We start from the raw sequence: 20,953 nt of genomic DNA, 5'->3' as shown, positions 1-20,953 counted from the left end.
TCATAGTATGCAAAGTACTGCATGAGTGACATGGTGAGAGTAGCTCAGCATGGACTGTAGCCTGCCCCTATGTGTATCGTGACTTGTGAATAAGGGAGTCAAGTCGACAAAAATGAGAAAACAGTATGAATGTGCTTTGCAGTATAAACCCAAAACTTTTGAACAGCTAAGGCAAAGAATTGTTTGAGATGCTGAGGAGACAGGAGTAACAGAACTGTAGCTCAGTACAGAGCTGGCAGTGCTACTTCAAACAGTCACAGCTTTCCATGCTGAAAGCTCAGCTCAGCTTAGCACACCATGCTCCTGGTGAACTTAAAGGTTTTTTGCGTGTTTTCTAGTGTACCTGGAAGATGCATTGACTGCACGCTTGTAGACTCGCTGTGCTCAGCTGTGAAATTGCTTCAGTGTGTAATTTGCAGTGCAAGAACTAATTAATGAAAAGAGACCAAAACAAGTAGGGTTTTGTACATATATAATTTAAAACTATTCTGTACCAGTACAATATATTAATTTTACAAATGTAAAGTTCATCAGCTGTTAAAGCATTTGCAAAACCACATATCCTACCGTACTTTATTGCACAGTATCTATGAAAATATTAATTCTTAAATTAGAAAACAAATGTTTCAATATAGAAGAGACAATCTGATTGAAAGACAATAAGAAAATCTACTCTGAAAATAACAAAATTTCACAGGATACCAAGCTTAACAGGTGCATCTGTAGGCCCAATCTACAAAACTGGACTATAGCATCCCATTATCCCATTATAGTACTGGCTATTAAAAAAAAAAATACTCACTGTACCTTTGTTATAGAACCAAATGCAGGTCAGACTAATCTCATACAAAACACTATGGTAAGTCTAGTGTTAACATTTTGAATACCTTGTGTACCACATTTACTACTTCCAGGGAGTTCCTGACATCTACTTGCTGAATTGAGTTGTGTTTTAACATTGCACAGGAATTTTGCAGGAATATATTCTTTGACACAGCACAGGACTGGGTTTTTTTCAGTCTTAGAGCTATTGAATTTTACCAGTGTTACATCTGTGAATATAAAACACCAAGAAAGAAAGTTAAATTTTTTTCACAAAAGCAATTATAATTTACAGTTACAAACTCTAGAAAATGTCAAGTGACAACTTTTTGGCCTGTACTGATCTCCATTAGGAAGTTGTGTACCTCTTAGATGTAGTGTAAGCAGCAAAATATATGTATTATATATATAAATGCTCAATTTGAAGATATACTAACGTGAGTTGTAAAATGTTAATATGTTCCTGGGTCTAAATAATCACAGTTAATAAGCACTTAGAATAAAGCTTGGTAGAAAATCCAGTTTACCACAGAGCCAAGTATATAAGCTAGAAGCTGTCATATGTTGACTTCTTTGTTGTATAATAGTTTTATCTCTGCTGAATAATCTAAAGAATTTATCAGTGAAGAGTAGTAAATAGGGTGGATCATGAAGTGCATCAAAACCTTAACTCTACTAAGCCAATTGAAATTGTCTAGTATATGCGAATCAAATTCTCTGAAGTTATTTTGGGTACTTATGTCCTGCATAAGCCAAGTCACTATGACATTACACATCTAGACAGGTATTTATTCTTTTTTTAAAATAGTGGTTATGAGATTACAATTTGTAGGTAAAGCATTTATCAAAACCCAAAATGAATAGAAAAACTTGCATCTATCAAAGATTACAGGCAGTCCTTTTTCAGAACTGGCTGCTCTTCTCTCACAGCTTCTCAACCAGCTGAGTGTTTCTTTTAAAAAATAATATCTTATAAAAAGATTCTACAAAGAAACAAGTGTTTCAGACCCCTCCCCCCACTTGTTGTTTTCCCTTACTATTTGCTTTTTTACTGGAAAAAAAAATAATAAAACTTTATCAAATAGGTACTGCATTAGGTAAGCTATAACATCTGTTGTTTGGGAATTTTCTTCGTATTCCCAAACATGTGCAATTTCCCACATGTTTTGTGGGGTTTCTGAGGCTGTAGCTGATAAACTTAGTATGAGCATACGGTATTGGGCACAGAAAAGAAATTTTCTGTAATTAAATACATTATAAAGCATTTTAATAAAATAATTTTTGTAACTTCAGTATAGTACATGTTTGCAAAACTAAAAGGGTTTTTAAAAGTGCTAAGTATTAAACACAAGTTTCTTGAAACCTTAAAGTCCCAAAACTCAGATATACAACGGCTTCCCCTGCCCATAAAGTAGGCACACTATTTGGTTGCAAAAAAGACAGTGTCACTTGTCAATTAATCCAGCTTCTTTAATTTTTGTGTAGAAGAATTTCTCCAGTATATTGGCACATTTGTAGTATTCACTCTCGGGGGGGTTGTACTCTCTGCAATTTGTAAAGACTCGCTGCAAGTCTGCCATGAATAATTTCTTAGACACGTAGTACCTATTCTTGAGTCGCTCACTCATTGTTTTGAGATCTGTATAGAAGAAAAATAGATTAACAGCGTTTGATTCAAATACTTTCTATATGCAATATCCCTTTAGACTGATTTGCCATTTAACACAAACTGGCAAAGCTAGGATTTGGAATTCCTAATTGCCTTCATCTAAGGCATGGTCCCTCTTCTAGCTCCAACAGCAGCTGAGCCCCTGGAACTAAGCAGTATTTCACTGTACGAATGATTTTGTGTAGAGTCTGGGTTTTTTTTCTTTAAAAGATTAAAGCATCATTGTTTTGTGTTCTCATATGTCTCTGAGCTTTCAGTGGGTATTAGATGTCCGTAACTAACTGCTCTGTGAGGCAAAGCTGTTGCCAACTCTTCTCGAGGAGGCCTTAGGAGTGTAACAGCAAAGAGTTCAAACATCACAAAACATGTATGTTAACCTAAAATCCTTGCTTCTGTGTGAACACAGCAGAGAAGAAATATCTGTCTGTACTACAAGCAGTACTTGCAGCTTTGAAAAAAGATTTAAGTTTGTTCCATGCTTTACATATATTTTAATTACATCTTCAGAGTTTATAGTTATGTATCCCTTTGTAAGAGTCATGTAAGAACAAATCTCTCCTTTGAATGCATCATACAAAACCTTTACTTACAGAACATTCTTTAAGAAATGTGTTCTTTTCTACTAAAACCAGTCATCCACAAAATACACAAACCATCTCAGTGCTCACACAATTGCTTTCCCAGTAATCCTTATCAGGCATTTAAAAATATTGTCTACATTAAAGCGTTCTAGGAGTAAGTACAGGAATAGAAGTAGTGGGAGCTGTGCTGCATGTCTTGGCTTTTCTCACCTCAGATGCTCTAACAACTGTTTTTCCAGCAATGCTTGAGCCAGGCTTCAGCAGCACCTTTGTGAAACTAACAGAAACAGCTGAAATGGAGCAGACTTACTGCCCAGAAGCATTGCAAGGAAAGCTGAGATCAAAGACCTCCAATGCAAAGGAATTAAACCTTGAAACTTAAGATGTAAAAATACAGATGTGGGTATTTTCGGTTTGGTTTGGTTTGAATGTTTTTGTTTGTTTGGGGTTTTTTTTGGGGTGGTGGTGGTTTGTTGTAAGGGAGATTTGACTTTGGTAAAGCAGAGGAAAACCCTGCCAAATTGACCTGAGGGAATTATTTAAGAAATTTTTGATAGATGCCCTCAAATACCTCATCCAATGATATATAACTTGCCATTCACTAGCGTTGCACAATATTTTGCAAAAGCAAAAAAAAAAAATATTTTGCAAAAAAAAAATATTTTGCAAAAGCAAAATTCAGCTCCCATTAAGTCTGAAACATAGGTACCTACATCTAAACTAGATATCCATAGTCTGATAGTACCGAACTGAGAAGGCTGTTCAGCTCACTCTAAATCAAACACTGCCTTGGTTGGTCAGTTAAATTATTCCTTTCTAACTACAGTGAAAGTTTGGCTCCATCTGTCACTCAGCCATACAGATTTTGTATTGCAGATGAAAAGGAAAAAAGTGCAAAACTATTTCTGGAAAATAAGTGGCTGAAAGAGCACTTAAAACAGGGGGGGAAAGTGTTTATAAATGAGAGCTGACCTTAGGAGATAGTAAAAAAACCCTACAGCTATATCTCTCAAATATTGTACAATTTAGTCTGTATGCAAACATAAAGACAAATGAGTATCTTGTATGTGATAGCATAAGAAAATACAATGCTGTTTCTTTTTAATTGAAATTATGTCTGAGCAATTTTTGTACAGTATCAGCATGCTGGCGGTGAGAGCAGAAAAACCCCAGAAGCTGATCATAAATCAAAACGTGATTAAGTTGTGCTGGGTTCCTTAGCTGAAAAAAACAAGCAAAACTAAACCAAAGTCTTCAGCTTAACCCTAAAATGAGAGCTGCTTCCCCTCACTCCAACGTAATACATCTGAACAAGGAAGGGATAGACAACATTCCTACTTCAGGTTTGCCAGCCCCGGCAGTAAGTTCTTTGCAACCACTCTTCAGATTAAACAACCACCTAGACCTAGCCTCTGCTCAGAAAAGCAGACAGAAAACTGTCATGGGACGGTGTCAAGATTCTTTTTCTTTATTGCTAGAAAATACATTTGTGTCAGGGATACAGGAAGCCAGCTGCTGTTTTATAAAGTGCACATGTATTTGCCATTTGGAAATCGTAAGTTGAATATTGAAAAATCATTATACCAAACTGGTATACACAGCCTAGGACCCTATGTGAAGCAACATGAACAAACACTTTAATTCTCTGAGAAATTTCTCTGAGAAGTATTAATAGTAGCCTGCAATGAACTTGTATTTCATTCTCTAATAACGTTAAAAGCTACATGGAGGTGAACATTGCATAAACAATGCAGGAGTAGCAGGATTCTGTTTTAAATATGCTGCAATACAAATCAACACAAGCATCTGCTTAGAACAGCACTGAATCACCATTGATATTCTATGACCCAGCAGTCAAAAGCAAAGAAAAATGTTATTAGCAGTTGTGTACTTCCCTTTGCAAGTAATCCTGCATAAACAATAGCTGCATGATTTAAAAATTTTAAAAAATAAGTAAATAAACCACCTTGGACAACTCTGGCAGATCTAAAACACAAACGCAAAAGTTATCTTACAATCAGTTGCATGAAGCATTTTCCTAAATTTAAACTGGAACAAACTGTTAAGACTTCACTAGGAAACCCTGGTACGTTTGGTAAAGGTTTTCTCTGTGTGATTTGGAAAGGGTAAATCTGTATTTCAAAGCAACTGAAATGCTCAGGTGTTCCTGAAAGTTTGCCCTGAGATTTTTCTGACATACCGGTAGGATCTGCAATGACCAGTTATCACACACAAGAAACATATTCATACAACTCACATAAACCAGCTCAGTCCTGAAAGTTTCTACCTGACTGCACTGTTTTAAGAGCTTGCTAGGGCTCTCTAGGGCATACTAAGATTTCACATGTATACATTACAGATGCTTCACAAATGTCACAAAGCAGTCATAAATTTCAAACGACAGCATCGTACATTTTGGTACTTCAGAGCTGCAAGCTGTTCAGCTGCAAGTAATATGTATCTTTTAACATAAAACAATCGGATTACAATTTATCTGCTATGTCTCCAGCTATAAAGATTTTTAAACTCTATACTTAAAAAATGTTAATGGCATTACCCATGGGAAACCTTATAACTTCATAATATCCAGGAGCTTCTGTTCTCTTCACAGGTTCCATGAAGGGCCAAGCGCTTTGATGGCTCTTTGGTAAAGAAAAAAGTAAGGTATCTAATATGGAAACTCTATATTGGAAATCATTTAAAAATCGTTACAGAAGGTAAACTAGAACTAGCACTCACCTTCACTTGCTGCAGGATGGTTTTTAATGTGCTGTAAAGTTGATCTGGATCCTTGGGCTCCTTACTTGAAAGAAAGTATGAATACATGAAGATTAGCTTGAATCCCTTATCTTCATTCCTATGATGAGCATCCTAACCTAAAAAGAACTCCAAAGTTTCAAGCATTTTATGGAAGAAATAAAATGGGAAAACAGACACCCCGCAAAGGAAAAAAAAAATCCAACCAAACCCACTTAAGTACTCATCCCTTGCAGATTATTTATCTATTTGCCAATGGATTTAAAGAAATATCAAATGACGTTGTTTAAAGACTTTTCTCAAAGGAATCTCCAAACCGCTTCAACGTTTTACTTTGTGCAGCACTTACCCTCTTTCTTTTCCACTCGGTTTCCAGCCAGTCTCTCCTGTACACCAACAACATGAGAGGAAAGATTACATGGGAACTACAGTAGGTCAAAACATTGAGTTATCGCAGCTCTAAAAAGATAAGCCATTTCAGCACTGCTGCAGTAAAATGGATTTGTTTTAATACAAGTTACTCCTAAGGAAAATCTAGCCTACAGCCCCATTCAATTTCCTAAGACCTCTTCTTCCAGACTGCTGAAAAGATTCTAAAATACTCCTACATTAAACACTTCAGTAATTCAGCGCATATGTTACCACAACCTCTGTAAAGAACAACGATGTCAAAGTTATCCAGTTTGATTCCCTAGAGTCAGAGAATAAAGTGCGGAAAAGCACAGCTGAAAAAAATCCCCCAAAAGACGATACTTAAATATTCTAATTCTGGTTTGTCCTGTAAGTCCGTGTGTAGCATAGAACTCATGCTAGTAGAGAGTGCAGTGCATACCAGTGGAGTCAGAGGGAAACTGCTGACTACACTGTGACACAAATCACAGGGGGATCACATAATAAAATTACACACATGTACATAAAAGAGGATCAGCCTGGGATGCCTTGGGGAAGTCTTGAAGACAGCAGTTGTAAGGGAAACATAACAATCTTAATAGAAATCAAATCAGCAGACCAAAACGATTCCATTTTAATCAAAAAGAAATACGTGGCTACATTAGTATTTCTAGTCTTGGACCCTTCTTGGGCTGTTCTGCTTCTGTTATACATTAAAAGAGGTTGATACATACTAATTCCAGGAATGCTTTCTATAGGAATCTGCCGTACTCCGTCTTTGAAGCAAGAAAGGCCAGGATAAACTTTCCGTATCTGAGCTTGTTTCCTTTCTATGAGCTTTTTAATGATCTGTAATAAAGCAGCAGAGTAAACAAAAAATAACTGATTTGCTCAAAAGTAACTCAAAGGATTAATGCAGAACTGTGATGAACAGAAACGCTCTTGCTTCCTAACCCGATGGTCCTTCTAGACCCACCGAAGCTGGTAACAGAGGTGGGCTACCTGGACGAAGACTGGTTCTGCAGATGAGGCTACCAAGTCTCTCAGCTGCCTATTTAGGCACAAATCTGGAAGAAACTGAGTCATTGCTTGCCGTATTGATCACAAGCTGCACAGCTCCTGGGAAGGTGGCAGCAGAGGTAGGGAAGGAGATTTCCTGGAAGCAGGTTTGGGAACTGGCTCCGATTCTAACAGTTGGTGCTTCTGAACTGCTTCATCCTAGCTGGTCAGAAATTTCAAGGCACATACTGAATGCACCTATTTCAATGTACATACGTGTCCGTATTCCAAAATTTTAGAAATACCTGTTCACTTCGAAGTCTCCATACAACTATAGGAGTTTCTTAGATATCAGTCAGAGGTACTTTTACTGAAGATTTTCTCTTGAGGAAGTCAGAATGATGCCGCTCTTTGGAACCAAAATTCTGTTCTGCTTGTAAATGCCAGGAAAGGCTTTTCCAGTTCTGGGGTACACTCTGTTCTGCTTTGCAATCTCATTACCTCAATTCTAAGTAATTTGCTTTGGTGCTCTTGGTACACGCTTAGACACTTCCCTAAGCTTTGTGTGTCCTGAATATGTCACTTTCAAAATGGCTTGCTTCATAAGTGGGAGTAAAGAAACGCACAGCCATTCAGAACACCATAGTTTGAGAGACTGTTTTCTTTGGAAATAATGAAGATGGATGTATTTTTAATTTTTGAGGAGCTTCACTCCCCCACACATTGTCTTTTCTCTCGAAGAATAGGAAAAGAAAAAAAATCAGACTTCCAATAGAGGTTACAAATGTTAAGAGAAATGTAGTATACCACAGCACCATGGCCAGATTCCAGCATAACGTCAAAATACTTTCAAACTAATTACTAAATCCACTTTAAACCCCTTCTTACAATTTAGGAACTAGTGGCTGGCTCTTCCTTCTTCAGATGAGCTGTTCATTCAGTAACACTGATTACTAACGAGTCAGCAGGTCACAAAGCTTTGCCTAAAGGGATTTTTCTTATTTTTTAGAACGACTGTAAATAAGCTACACACCAGGTAGTGCAAACTCACAAATGGTGGTTCTGTGACCAGCACCCAAGGGTCGGGTGACATGGTCTTAGCAGCCATAGGCATATGCTCCGACTCTTTAAATAAAAGCTGAGATCCCATTAAAAGCTTCACTTCTAAAGGGAGAAGACTATAAAATTCTGATGTCTAGTACTGGCCCATACCAGCAGCAAACCAAATCAGTACCTAATCTATAGCATCAATGTTCAAAATTCCACTTACGTCCAGGTATCATCTTCATTGCTTTTGATTTGAGCTGACAAGCAAACATTCTTCATAAAGCTGCAGACTGTGAGGGCCATTTCTAAATTTCCTTGGAACAGGGAGAACAAAAACCCCGATCCATGTTTTGAGTGTCAAACAGGCAATCCTAAGATGCACTTCCAAAGGTGTATATATTTATTCTTTAAGAAAATACAACAGCAACAAGCTCTCTTTCTAATAATGGTAGACGTGAGATGGCTGGAGGACCAATGCACTTGAGTGTTTCCAAGCGCTTTGAAACAATATGGACATCCCACCAAATCAGAGAGTGAAGAATGCAAAATAACGTAAACAAAAATTGTAAACTAAATGTATAGCACTCAGATATTGTCTTTCTTTCTGCAGTCACGGGCCACATAGTTATATTGGAATGAAAATAATTGTTCCATAAAGGAGCATTTTAACACAATAAAAAGTCATGAGATTTGACCAACCTTGAAAGAACCAATTATCCTTGTAACTTGTATGTCTTTAAAAACACACAAAGGTATTTAAACACAACTTGAAATGTCTTAATTCTTTGACTAATGAACTATGCTATCATATGGAATATAATTTATGTATTTCTATCATAAATTTACCTTTAATTTATTATGGACTAAACAAAGAACATCCCACTTGAACTCTGCTATTATATGGAATATAGTTTATATATTTCTATTATAAATTTATATTTAATTTATTATGGACTAAAGAAAGAACATCCCACTTAAGCTCTAAAAAGGCACAGCCTGGAATTTAAGACAGCCCACCCTTGACTGGTATATTAAAACAGTGGCAGAAAAAGTAATCCTCTTTCTTTCAAGTAGAATACAGGGCACGCAGTACAAACACTCCATTCAAAAGTCACTCTAAAGTACACTACTGTCATAGAGGGGGGGAAAAAAATGACAAAGCTGCAGAACAAATCAATCTCACAAGATTTTGCTTAGTATCATCTATGACAAAATTTAGCTATGAAATACTCCTCAAAATACCAGTACTTTTCAACACTTCTGTTATCATAAAGTTAGTAAGGTAGAAATTAATGTTTCAGCTGCAAAATTATAGCACTGGGACCTCAATGAAAGAATTATTCTACCTAATAGAAGTACATATTCCAATATTTTAAGCACCAAAGCAAAGACCAAAGCTAGCCTGGCACTGACTGAATTTTGTCTAAACATCTGAATACATCATAATAATCAGTGTTTCATTTCAGCCTTTACCTCTTTTTGCTTTTTAATGATGACAGAAAATTCCGTGTAGGGGATCCTTGGATTTAATTCACATCCCATTAATGTGGCACCCTCATAATCCTTGATGTAGCCAACATACTTTGCTTTTGGTACTTTAATATCTTTGGAGAAACCCTGAAGAAGAAAAAAACTCAAGTTGTCATGATGCCATTTTCCTTTTACATTTGTTTTAACTGAGAGGCTATGATGATTTAGAACTAAATTCATTATAATGTTAAAATACAGACAATACAACAGGACGAGTTACAGACCATGGTTAATAGTGTTGCAAACACCTTCTCATGGGAGTCACTTGATACAAGAATAGTTAATTGCTTATATGCATAGGAAAGCAAGGGAGATAGGGAGATTAAGAGATGGTCAAAAAAGATTTTCACTGTGTATAAATTTCCTGGATTTTTCAAAATATTTGCTATTTTAATATTAAAGGATGCTAGTCTTGTAGTCATCAGTCAACCAAAATTGCTCTGAAGTCAATGAAATACAGTAATTTTATAACAAGAAAACATAATATTTTTTTCCAAAGTTATACCACAGTCTTCATACAGTTCAAAAGTTAACTGAAAAACAAACCCACAAAAGAATTAGCCAAGACAATAAAAAGCAGCATAGGACTCTCCCTTTTGGCTGCATGTTATTCTTCTGTTACAGAGGTTACAGCCTCAGTAAAATGCAGAAACCAAACCAGGACTTCTGCCTCAATTTACCATCAGTGGCTTCAGACTTACACGGAGACTGGGCACCTTCAAACTGGGGAAGGGACATTTCAGACACAAAAAGGGTCTGTCTGCACAGCCGCATCACAAGCCCCGCTTTTATTCATTTTGAATGTGTGAAGAGCAAATTGTATCAGTTTTATATACAAAGTCACAGAACAGCTGCAGTTGGGAATAGACTTAAGGAGGTCACCTAGCCCACTCCCTGCTCAGAGCAGGTCTCATCAGGTCTGGTTGCTCAAGGCCATGTCCAGTCTTGAAGACTGCCAAGGACAGATTCCACAACCTCTCTGGGCAACATTTTCCAGTATTTCACCACCCTTAGGACAGGAAGAAAAAAAAAAAAAACCAACTTCTATCTAGTTGCAATTTCTCACGATCCAATTTCTGTCGCCTGTAGTCCTATTGCTGTACATGTCTGAGAATAGTCTGACTCCATCTTCACTCTGCCATCTGACCAGATAGTTGATACCTGTTTAATCTACCAAATCTATTTTGACAGATTAGACATCACAATCCTTCCTGAACTTGAACCTCACGCTTCAAATCAGGAGGAGCTGTGAGCACAGGTCAGGTAATTTCGAGTCTGCCACAGGTATGTCTGGGCTTTTCTTACACCTCTTACAGAATCAGTGAATGCAGCGAATGAATGAAGCAGCAGCCAACCCATATTCGACTGGTTTTTACATTTGCTAGGCCGCACACCTATATTCAGGTGATTCCATCGAAGTAAAATGCATTATAAGCTAATACCATTACACAAGATGAACACAGAGCACATTTGTAGATAAAAAATACACACATAAAATTGCACTATGCATTTTATCCAACTACTTTGTCAGATCTAGCTTTTTAGTTCATCACTGCTAGGTGTTAACTTCTTGCATCAAGGAACTTCTTACATTGACTTACTTGTTTTTTGAAGTAGCCGATAGCGTATTCATCTGCGTACGTGAGAAAGTTGAGAATGTTGTGTTTGATGTGGTACTCCTTCAGATGGTTCATTAGGTGAGTCCCATAACCCTGTGTGAAACATACGAGGAGAAAGCCGTTGCAAAGCCTTTGGGGACTGCACACATTAGAAACTGTGGACTAAGGGTTATTACAGACTGTTTTTCAAAATGCAGCCTTTCCTCTAGATCCTGTTTTAAAGATTTTCTCCTAACTATACTTGGTGAAGCAGCCTCAAGATAAAACCATTTTCAGCCTTGTAAGGCTATCTTTGTGGCCCAACAGGGAACACAAAATACCACATTTTCTTGTGTCTGATTCACTTTTAATCTAAAGGAGACCAAAACCTAGACTCTGTAGGGGTAAAAGCATGGCTCTACAGAGGTACATTGTCCTGGAAGCTGTAATTGAAGGTGCAGACGTTATTTTTTTCCTTTTAAGTTAGATATCAACTATTAATGGTCACATATTTCACCAATAGCAAAACTACGTATATTTTAATAATAGAGCACCCTTTCTTAGCCGTATCACTTGGAAACTTCAAAAAAGGAGGAACACCATTCTGAGATGCGTCCCCTGTTTCACTGTGTTCTGTGCACCTGTAGCAGAAACAGCCTTTGCCTCAAAGATTTTTTCATCTGAATTTATCACAGGGCCTAAGAGGGTATAGTGAAACAGTTATTACCATAATAAGCAGCAGAAAATTATTGAGTCCACAATCAAATAAATAGCTATGCCTTCTGACTGCCCACAGGAATAATTTTCATTTTCATTCAACCCCAAAGTAAACAAAAAGTTCCATTTATTCACAAGTAAGCTATAGTCTTCCTCTTCTGCCGTGAGATGAAAAAATGTGAAACAGACAGGAAAGCCCATAATAATGTGTTGCTTCTGCATACATTCCAATTCTAACATCATGGAGACTAACTGGACACTTACAGAAATACATACGGAATCGTTCTGGGTACTTTGTTCTTGAAAACTGGGGAAATTTTCACTTATGTACATAAGCCAGAAAAATAAATCAGAAAATACATACTTTTGATTCAAGTCACAATTTAATAGCCCCAAACATGGAAATAGCCAGATAAAAGCAAGTTAGGTAAGTGCTGAAGCTTAATACAAAAAATGTAGAAGTGACACGTTTTCTTTAAAGTCCTGCTAATCTAGGTATAACATTTGTGCCCTTCCTTTCCAGCTAGTGTTTGGCGCATCTGGCATTCGGACCTCATATTTGAAATTGAGACCCCTCATATGTGTAAAAATAAGTACTTCTGAATTTGAGGAGGCTCTTAAAGCTGTATGTTCACTTGTTCAAGTGGCACACATCAGGCACAGCATCAAATACACAGAAGTGGTTTGACAACTGGCAACATGTTAAGTGGTATAGCATTTCTTCACACTCAGAAGCGCTCAAGATAATGAAGAGACTTTCTAATTGCAAATCTGAGTTCTCAAATTCTTTGAAGAGGACAAAAACTCTGAGCTGAAATTTTTAATGAAAAATATTTTCCTTAAAAGAAGACTAGCAGTACACTAACTAGCCAAGCTCCTCACTTCCCTTCTCATCAGCAGGGAGAAAGGGACAGCATTTGAAAGACTGCCTTTATTTACACCTGAAACACTGCAACTCATCCCAGTAATTCTCAAGAACCTAATCTCTGACAAAAAGCGTCAGCTTTGTGTCTGAAAGAAATTCCAGCAATTATGATGGCAATTACTTCAATCATTTTTTGCTAACCTATTATTTTTATAATCTTCACAGGATTCATTCATTCTCACAAACACTTGCCAAAAGTCTAACAATCCTAAAAGGAAACTAAGCCATGTACAGTAAAATCTAAAAGAATTTTGTAACATGGGATCAAACTATCTCAAAACCAAGCCAACTTTTAGATATCACATATAAAGGAAAGCAGTACCCATATTTCTTAATCCAGCCACAATCTCAATTAAAATAGGAATTTATTTTTCCCAAGAGTAGGCAGTTCATCCATGTGTGAACATTTCTTTTTTTCTCAGTTACCTGCTGGTAGGGGTCACCTTACTCAGACAGGAACATGGGAAGGTAAATTTTCAGACAGAGTCAACTGATTCAGCAAGGCACCCAGAGGGTAGCAGAATAAATTGTGCATTATGTGTGCATATGCAGCCTCGAAGGCTCTCTGATTGGTCAGATTTATTTGCTCTGTTATATTCTGAAAGGTTATTCCTGGAGAATCACAACACACCTTTGGCAGCCTAACTTTGGCAGTGTAGTGCAGTAGGTTGTTTTAGTGGAATTAAAACACCCCTTTTATCAACTAGTCAAGCTTAGAATAGATATAACTTAAGCATATTCCATTATTTTTTGCATTTGCTAAAATGCCTTAGATACTTTTATGACAGACCACTGCTAAGTGTAAGGCAACGTTCCTCTAACACCAGCGCTGAATAAAATCAAATATATTCCAAGTACAAACAGCTGTCACAGGCTTTCAATCCTGCTCTGTTATCCTTCCACACCCAGAGGTCTTCCCTTCAACACAAGGCACACAATTTCTGCATGCTCAACTGCTACGAACTCTGAATTAACCCACCCCTCGGCTCTTGCAGTTTCAACTGAAAAACATGAAGCTACAGCACCATCTATAGGCAAAATCCCCAAAGTCACAGTTAGATCTACCAATAGTCCCAGGGAAAGCAGAAGGGATCTCCTGTATTCGTAGTGATCTATATTTTTTCAACGCAGCTGCTAATTCTCAACACTCGGAGAACATTTTGTGAAATTAACTCAAAAATAGAGTGTATAGAATAGACCATGCGCTTATTTTGAGATGCAAAACTATATCTAATTTATAGATAGATATTTGATTGTAGTCATGTAACCATGACGAAGTGATTGAACACAAATTACAGTCACACACAAGCAATACTTGTTTCAAGTCAACCACGAGGTGTTACACTACACAGAGAGGCAACTGCTGGAGACAGAGGAGTGAACAGTCCAAGAATGGGAGACTACTGGCCCCTGTTGTTGTATTGAGAAAGATTTTATTTCTTTAACTAACTACAAGTAATCCTACTATTACGCTGACAATTCTAAATCTGCACATTTGTTTAGGTTTTGTGTATTATATTCTGAATCACTGTATCTTTCAAACTCTATTTTTGTTTGGCAACTCCGCAATATATTCAATGTGGCTAACAAAATTAGGAGCATGTGCAGCAGAAAATGGGACTCAAGTACATTTAATAAACTCTAGTTGAGCATTATTTTTACCTTGACTTGCTCATTGGAAGTCACAGCACAGAAAACAATCTCCGTAAATCCTTGGGAGGGGAACATGCGGAAGCAGATACCACCAATAACACGACCATCTTTTATTAATGCAAGGGTCTTGTGTTTCCTGAGTAGACAAAAACAACAGTCACTTTAATTCAAGCACATAGTACATCAAATGCCGTTACCTACCTTTTTTCAGAAACTTGACTCGCTTTTTTCCACAATGCTAATGCAATTGTATATGCTTATATCTATAGAAGAGTTGCTATTCTAACACCATGCTTTGAATTTACCGTAAAATTAATCACTCACGCAGCGAGGTCCTGGCCTCACCAAGTACTCCTAGATACTAGGGTAATGCCCAATAAATAAAGAGTTGTATTGCTTTCATTGAGTCTATTGCTGACAGTTATGCCATTGCACAGTTCTCAGGATGATTTTACCCTGACTACATTATAGAGATTAATGGAGTTACAGGACAGTAAGTCCTCTCTAACGGATTCCTGTTTCCTTGCATGCACTCTCTACAGCTAAGCTACCAGTTTCAAATGCAGCTGATGATGCAAGAAATGATATTTGTTATTTCTAATGACCCTCTCTTAGAGGAATCAAGACCAGAATAAGTATCTATTTCTGTTGCTCTTACACTGACTGCCAGGAAACCGTAACAAGGTGCAATCTGAACTCCTGTGTCAAGGACTAAAATTTTAGTGTAAACCTCAAGGTCTGGAAAGATTGACACTGCACCCATTTTCTAGATTATTCAATACATGGTATCGTATAAATACAGTAAATTTACAGAAGACATCATTTTTGGGGGAAAGGTTAGTGCGAAAAGTAAGCCCTCGCCATAAACAGTGGTCTGAAGAGTAGTTATGTTTTATGTGCTACCATTGAAGGAGATTTTATACATTTTATATATTCTTCTTTTTCTTGTACTTATTTTAGTGCTTTTTGTTTGTGGAACGACAGCACAAATGCAGTAGTTTGAGCTTTTAATTTTGTTTACTCATGTCTGAATTGTTTAAGTAACAAGATTCAGTAAGGATGGCCGTTTCGGAAATAAGAACATTAAAGGCGATAGTAAGTAAGGTAATAACTGAAAAAAAAGAGATTTGGGAAGAGAACTGTCAGACTCCAGTATCTCACATTTGATGCAGGTTTGGGGGTACCCACTGTTTAGCACGGGTCTCCAGTGTGTGTGTCCCTGGAGACTCACAGCAGACGCTGGGGTACCCTGAGCTGCCCAGGCGATGTGCTTCGCTCCCTTCGGGTCAATGTTTGCCTCAGGCACACAGAGGAGGGCATTTCCTAGCTGTTGCAATAGCCGTACCTCCTCCTCAAGCACAGACTGTTCTCCAGACACATATCTATGCTGAAGAGCACTTAACTACCAGCAGTTCCTCTCAACCTGCTAGAAGAGTCTTTCCCAGTAGGAAGTATGGGGGAAAGCCATGACTCAGCACCACTGCTTCAGAAATTTGCTTTGCTATCTGGTTATGAGGGAAGGTGGCTTTCTCAGCCAGTAGCCTCTGCTTGAGACCATAATGCTGCTCCGGCTCCTAAACTCAGACAGGATCCCGGCGCTGGCTCTCTCTCCCAGCTGAGCACCTCTTACCCCCACACAGGAGAGGTAGAAGAGAGTGGGCTGGTGCTGGCCCTCACCAGACAAGTGCTGTTCCTCCCTGAACAACCCAGGGGAAGGCCCCAGGATCAGTCTCTTGGGCCCACAGACCGAGCCCCCGTCCAACAGCCCCCAGCACTGGGCTGCTTGTGCTTCAGGGCTGGCACAGCCCCAGCAGCAGCAGTGTTTGCTGGCACCGAGAGAATATGGCTGAGGGAGTGCCAGTGAGCCTAAACGCAGAGGGAATGGTTCCAGAAATGTTTTCCTAACCGCTGCAGCTATAATATAACACTGGGCACAAAGACAGGCACTGATATCGCTGGTGGTGGAGACAGGTTCTTCCACAAACCAGGCTGCACAGTTGGCTGCGATCAGCTCAGTCTGAGCTCCTCAAGGTCTCTGTTGGCACAAAGCAACGAGCCTGCCCCCTCCACTGCGAAATGCTGCAGTCAGTGCAGTAAAACCCTAGCCCAGGGGTCCTCACATTTTTTAACCAGGGGGCCGGCGCGCGGATGCAGTGGCAGGCAGTCATCTGCGGCTGCTTGGTTTCCCCCTCAACCCCCGGCGGGGGCGGGCGGGGGGGTTCTGTAAATACCGGGGGCCGGATTGAGGACCCTGGGGGGCCGTATCCAGCCCGCGGGCTGTAGTTTGAGGACCCCTGCCCTAGGTTGTTATCGGGGACAGATTGTTCAGAGGCAGAAATTTTGGGAGAACACACCGTTGAAAGGAAGCAGACCCTGTGAGAAACGCAATGCTGGAAAAGTGGACACCGCTGAGGAGAACCTCCCTTCATGCTTGAGCAGCTGAGGCACAATTCAGTCAGGACACTGGGCTAGGTGGAGGACCACATGCAAACTGTGGATGCTGCTACAACCAGTGTGTCTCTTTTCAAGTGCCTGCAGTGTAAAGCTGCACCCAAAGCAAGCCAAGAAGCTTGCACTGATCAAGAGAAAAGCAACGTGCTTGGGTGGATGAGGAGTGATTTCTCCCATGCTGACTTAAACATTGCTGTTTATACAAACATAGAATTGTTTAGGTTGAAAAGACCTTTAAGACCATGAAGTCCAACCACTAACCTAGCATTGCCAAGTCTGCCATGAAACCACATCCTGAAGTGCCACATCTACATGCCTTTCAAATACCTCCAGGGATGGAGACTCAACCACTTCCCTGGGCAGCCTGTTCCAATCCTTGGCAACCCTTTTGGTGAAGAAATTTTTCCTAATATCCAAGCTAAGCCTCACCCTGGCACAACTTGAGGCCATCTCCTCTTGTCCTATCTCTTGTTACTCAGGAGAAGAAAGTGACCCCCACCTGCCTACAACCTCCTTTCAGGTAGTTGTAGAGAGCAATAAGGTCCCCCCTGAGCCTCCTTTTCTTCAGGCTAAACAACCCCAGTTCCCTCAGCTGCTCTTCATAAGACTTGTTCTCTGGACCCTTCACCAGCTCCACTGCCCTTCTCTGGATGCGCTCCAGCACCTCAAAGTCTTGTAGGGAAAGGTCCAAAGCTGAACACTGTTCTTCATAAATCACACAAGTTCTTCTCATCAAAAAACTTCAGTCTGCTGCCATTTGGTGCAAGATCTCCACAGATGATGGAGCAGCCTGCAACTTAGTATGGGCCTGGAAACCACTAATAAGCGTTAGAACTGAAAGTCAGAAAGTAATTATGACATTAAAAAGTACAAGATAGGTAGAAGCCTTCCCCACAGGCCCACGTCCCTGTATCGGGTTTGTGTGGCAAGGTTTTGGTAGCAGGGGGGCTACAGGAGTGGCTTCTGTGAGAAGATGCCAGAAGCTTCCCCTATGTCCAACAAAGCCAAGGCCACCCAGCTCCAAGACGGACCCACTGCTGGCCAAGGCTGAGCCCATCAGTGATGGTGGTAGCACCTCAAGAAGGGGTCTGGGGGAGAAGGGGGGGACTGCAGACTGGAGCAGGGCAGGGTGTGGGGACCCTTCCCCTGAGGGGGAAGGAGCGGCAGGGACAGCGTGTGATGGACTGACCCCAGCCCCCTGCATTGCTCAGGGGTAGGAGGGAGAGAAACTGGGGAGTGAAGTTGAGTCCAGGAAGACAGCAGGAGTAGGGGAAAGGTGTTTTACGATTTATTTTTTATTTTCTCATTGTCCTACTCTGGTTTGATTGGTAATAAAATCATTTCCCCAAGTCAAGTCAGTTTGGCCCATGACGGTACTCGGTGAGCGATCTCTCCCTGCCCTTATATCTTGACCCATGAGCCTTTCGCTGTATTTTCTCTCTTCCGTCCAGCTGAGGGGGGGGAATCGTAGAGTGGCTTTGGTGGGCACTTGGTGTCCAGCCAGGGTCAACCCACCACAGTCCCACAACAAGAAGTCACTTGTCATTAATACAGCCACCGAGATAGTATTTGGGTAGAATCCAATTAGATTACCCAGGAGTGAGTGGGAGCCTGAAAAGATGGGAAAAGGTTAGCACAGGCAGAGCCGTCCTCCACGCCACCTCTGCTGGTCCCTTCCTACATTGCTCTGGCAACCAGCACCACCCTCTTCGTCTCACCCCCTAAACCCCTCTCCAGCAGTACTCACGGATCAAAGACCAAGCGTGTGATGTACTCCTTCGGCATTCGAGGCAGCTGATGGGAGAACACATTCTGCAAACCAACCAGCCACATCATGATCTTCTTGTTGGGCTTCTGGTTCAGCGAGTTGCCAACTACGTGGAACTCGATCACCCCCCTGCGCTCCTCCAGCCTCGCCGCCTCGTCCCGGGCCGAGTGCGCCGAGAGGAAGTTGGTCTGCACCACACAAAAGAGGAACAAAGTCACGTTTTCGAGATTTCACATCCTCTGATGGAACAGCCTTAAACACACATCCCTCTTTTTTCCAAGCCATCTTTTTTACAAAAATAGAGCTACCAATGATTAACTTTTTTAGCAGAAGTGACACCATCAAATAAGCTGGATGGAAGTCTATACTATAGCATACAAAGGCTTATTCAAACTTCTTTTCAGAAAGATTCGGTAACAACAGCGATGGCTATGACTCAAGAAGTTTCAAACTCTCGAGGGACACACTCATCCAGTTGAAGCCTATGCCCCTAAGTCTTCATATTTTCTTTAGTCCTGCCAGCTTGGACAAAAGCAGTGGATTCGCCTACACATACTGCAAATCACGTATTTTAATGGTGGTACAGGCAAAGCTGTATTTTTTTTCATTTTAGTAGTGTTTTCCACTATCTATGCCACTATTATAAAGGCCTAAAAAGAACATTTTAATGCCTACTGATTTTGCTGTTATGTATCTAGGAATGCATCCATATATTTGAAAGGAGATTAATTTTTTCAATACAGACGATTTATTTAACTTTTTTTTCCAGATCACTTTACAATGCCAAAACATCTCTGCATGCACATACTGTTTACTTTTTAGAGCAAAGTTTGGCTGCTGTGTTTCTAGTCACTGCCAGCCCCAACAGCCAGACTGGCACAGCATTTGTAATACGCAGAGCCATCAGTCACAGTATATAGTCTGAGTAAGAAATGTAGGTGGGGTTCCAAATCTTCAGCAGTCTCTAGCTAAACCTTGGCAAACAAGAGCTGCTGGCAAAACACAGCCTGGCGAAGGAAACAGAAGGACGAAAAGCCAGCCAAAAAAGAAAAAGAAAAAAAACCCCGAAACTGTGCAATTCTGTACATGGCATAATTCTGCAATTCTGTTTGTTTTTCTCTTCCAGCAGAAAAAAAGAGCAACTGTGGAAGATGGAGCAAATAACTGTTTAGATCAGCCCTTCTGCACTAACAGAGGTTTTAACTTTGGATCTTTCATTCTGCTGCAATACTTGAACCCCATTTACCTTAAGAACTACATCTATGATTAATAATAAAAAGCATACTCTGGAACTGTTGTGTAACAGAAGTACCTTGCAAAATAACCTGGAATCCACTTTTTTTACTATCACTAGTTTCCAATTCTCTTTGCAAACAGTACACAATGCATAAAAAAAAAAAAATCAGAACTATTCACGTTAATGATGCATTTCATCAGCATTTTTTTCTCACCTAATCATACTCTTCAAACGTCTCTATTTTTCTTATTGACAGCATAGCAAGTTTTGTGGACTCGTAGCTTACAATACTCTGTCCATGTGGAATATTTACTAAAATCACACCATTTACAAACAGACCATTGCAACACCAGGTTTATATATTTCTTACCTCTGGCCCAAGCATTGCTGCAGGATCTGTAATTGTTGACATTACTTCATTGATTAACTCAATAGGAATATCTCCTACAATCCTTGGTCTTTTGGAATCCTCCAGAGAATAGGGTTCATTATTTTTTCTCTTTTCCCCTATAAAACAAAACCAGGACAAATTAGAAACAATGAAATTGTTACAGACTTACATTATGAAGTCTAGGACTTATGCTATATTCTCTAGTTTGTATGTCAAGTTTTGGGTGTTTTTTTTTAATTCCCTATAGAAAAGGAGAAAGAGAAGTATTGTTCAGATTTCATTTATTTATCACTGCTGTAATTCTGTCTTTGCCCTGGGATATTAGCATGAAGCAGGATTAATATACTTCTCTTTCTCCTATGCGTTTGCAAATTCACAGTGAAACTATTCGCTTTTCCTTTTTGATTCAACATTTTCT

The 20,953-nt window shown here is 39.6% G+C and overlaps 1 protein-coding gene across 4 annotated transcripts in view; it reads right to left on the bottom strand.

The window, feature by feature from the left end:
* Positions 1-455: 455 nt before the first annotated feature.
* Positions 456-20,953, bottom strand: part of KAT2B (lysine acetyltransferase 2B) — a 45,294-nt gene continuing 24,796 nt past the window's right edge. Inside the window, exons 9-18 of one of the 4 annotated variants that reach the window (XM_055806592.1) lie at positions 20,515-20,651; positions 18,887-19,095; positions 14,698-14,824; positions 11,397-11,507; positions 9,739-9,882; positions 6,954-7,068; positions 6,179-6,215; positions 5,812-5,875; positions 5,630-5,714; positions 456-2,461 (exon numbers count right to left, since the gene is read on the bottom strand). In XM_055806592.1, the coding sequence (XP_055662567.1) occupies positions 2,268-2,461; positions 5,630-5,714; positions 5,812-5,875; positions 6,179-6,215; positions 6,954-7,068; positions 9,739-9,882; positions 11,397-11,507; positions 14,698-14,824; positions 18,887-19,095; positions 20,515-20,651 (1,223 nt within the window). In that variant the 3' untranslated portion in view covers positions 456-2,267. The remainder of the gene's footprint in view (positions 2,462-5,629; positions 5,715-5,811; positions 5,876-6,178; positions 6,216-6,953; positions 7,069-9,738; positions 9,883-11,396; positions 11,508-14,697; positions 14,825-18,886; positions 19,096-20,514; positions 20,652-20,953) is intronic. The other 3 variants (XR_008747550.1, XM_055806593.1, XM_055806594.1) reach the window with 3 other exon arrangements.

This window comes from Falco peregrinus, chromosome 5 (assembly GCF_023634155.1).
Source record: "Falco peregrinus isolate bFalPer1 chromosome 5, bFalPer1.pri, whole genome shotgun sequence".
In the NCBI taxonomy this organism is placed as follows: domain Eukaryota; kingdom Metazoa; phylum Chordata; class Aves; order Falconiformes; family Falconidae; genus Falco; species Falco peregrinus.
Note: the sequence above shows the minus strand (reverse complement) of the source record. Positions and strands in the feature narration are given on the sequence as shown.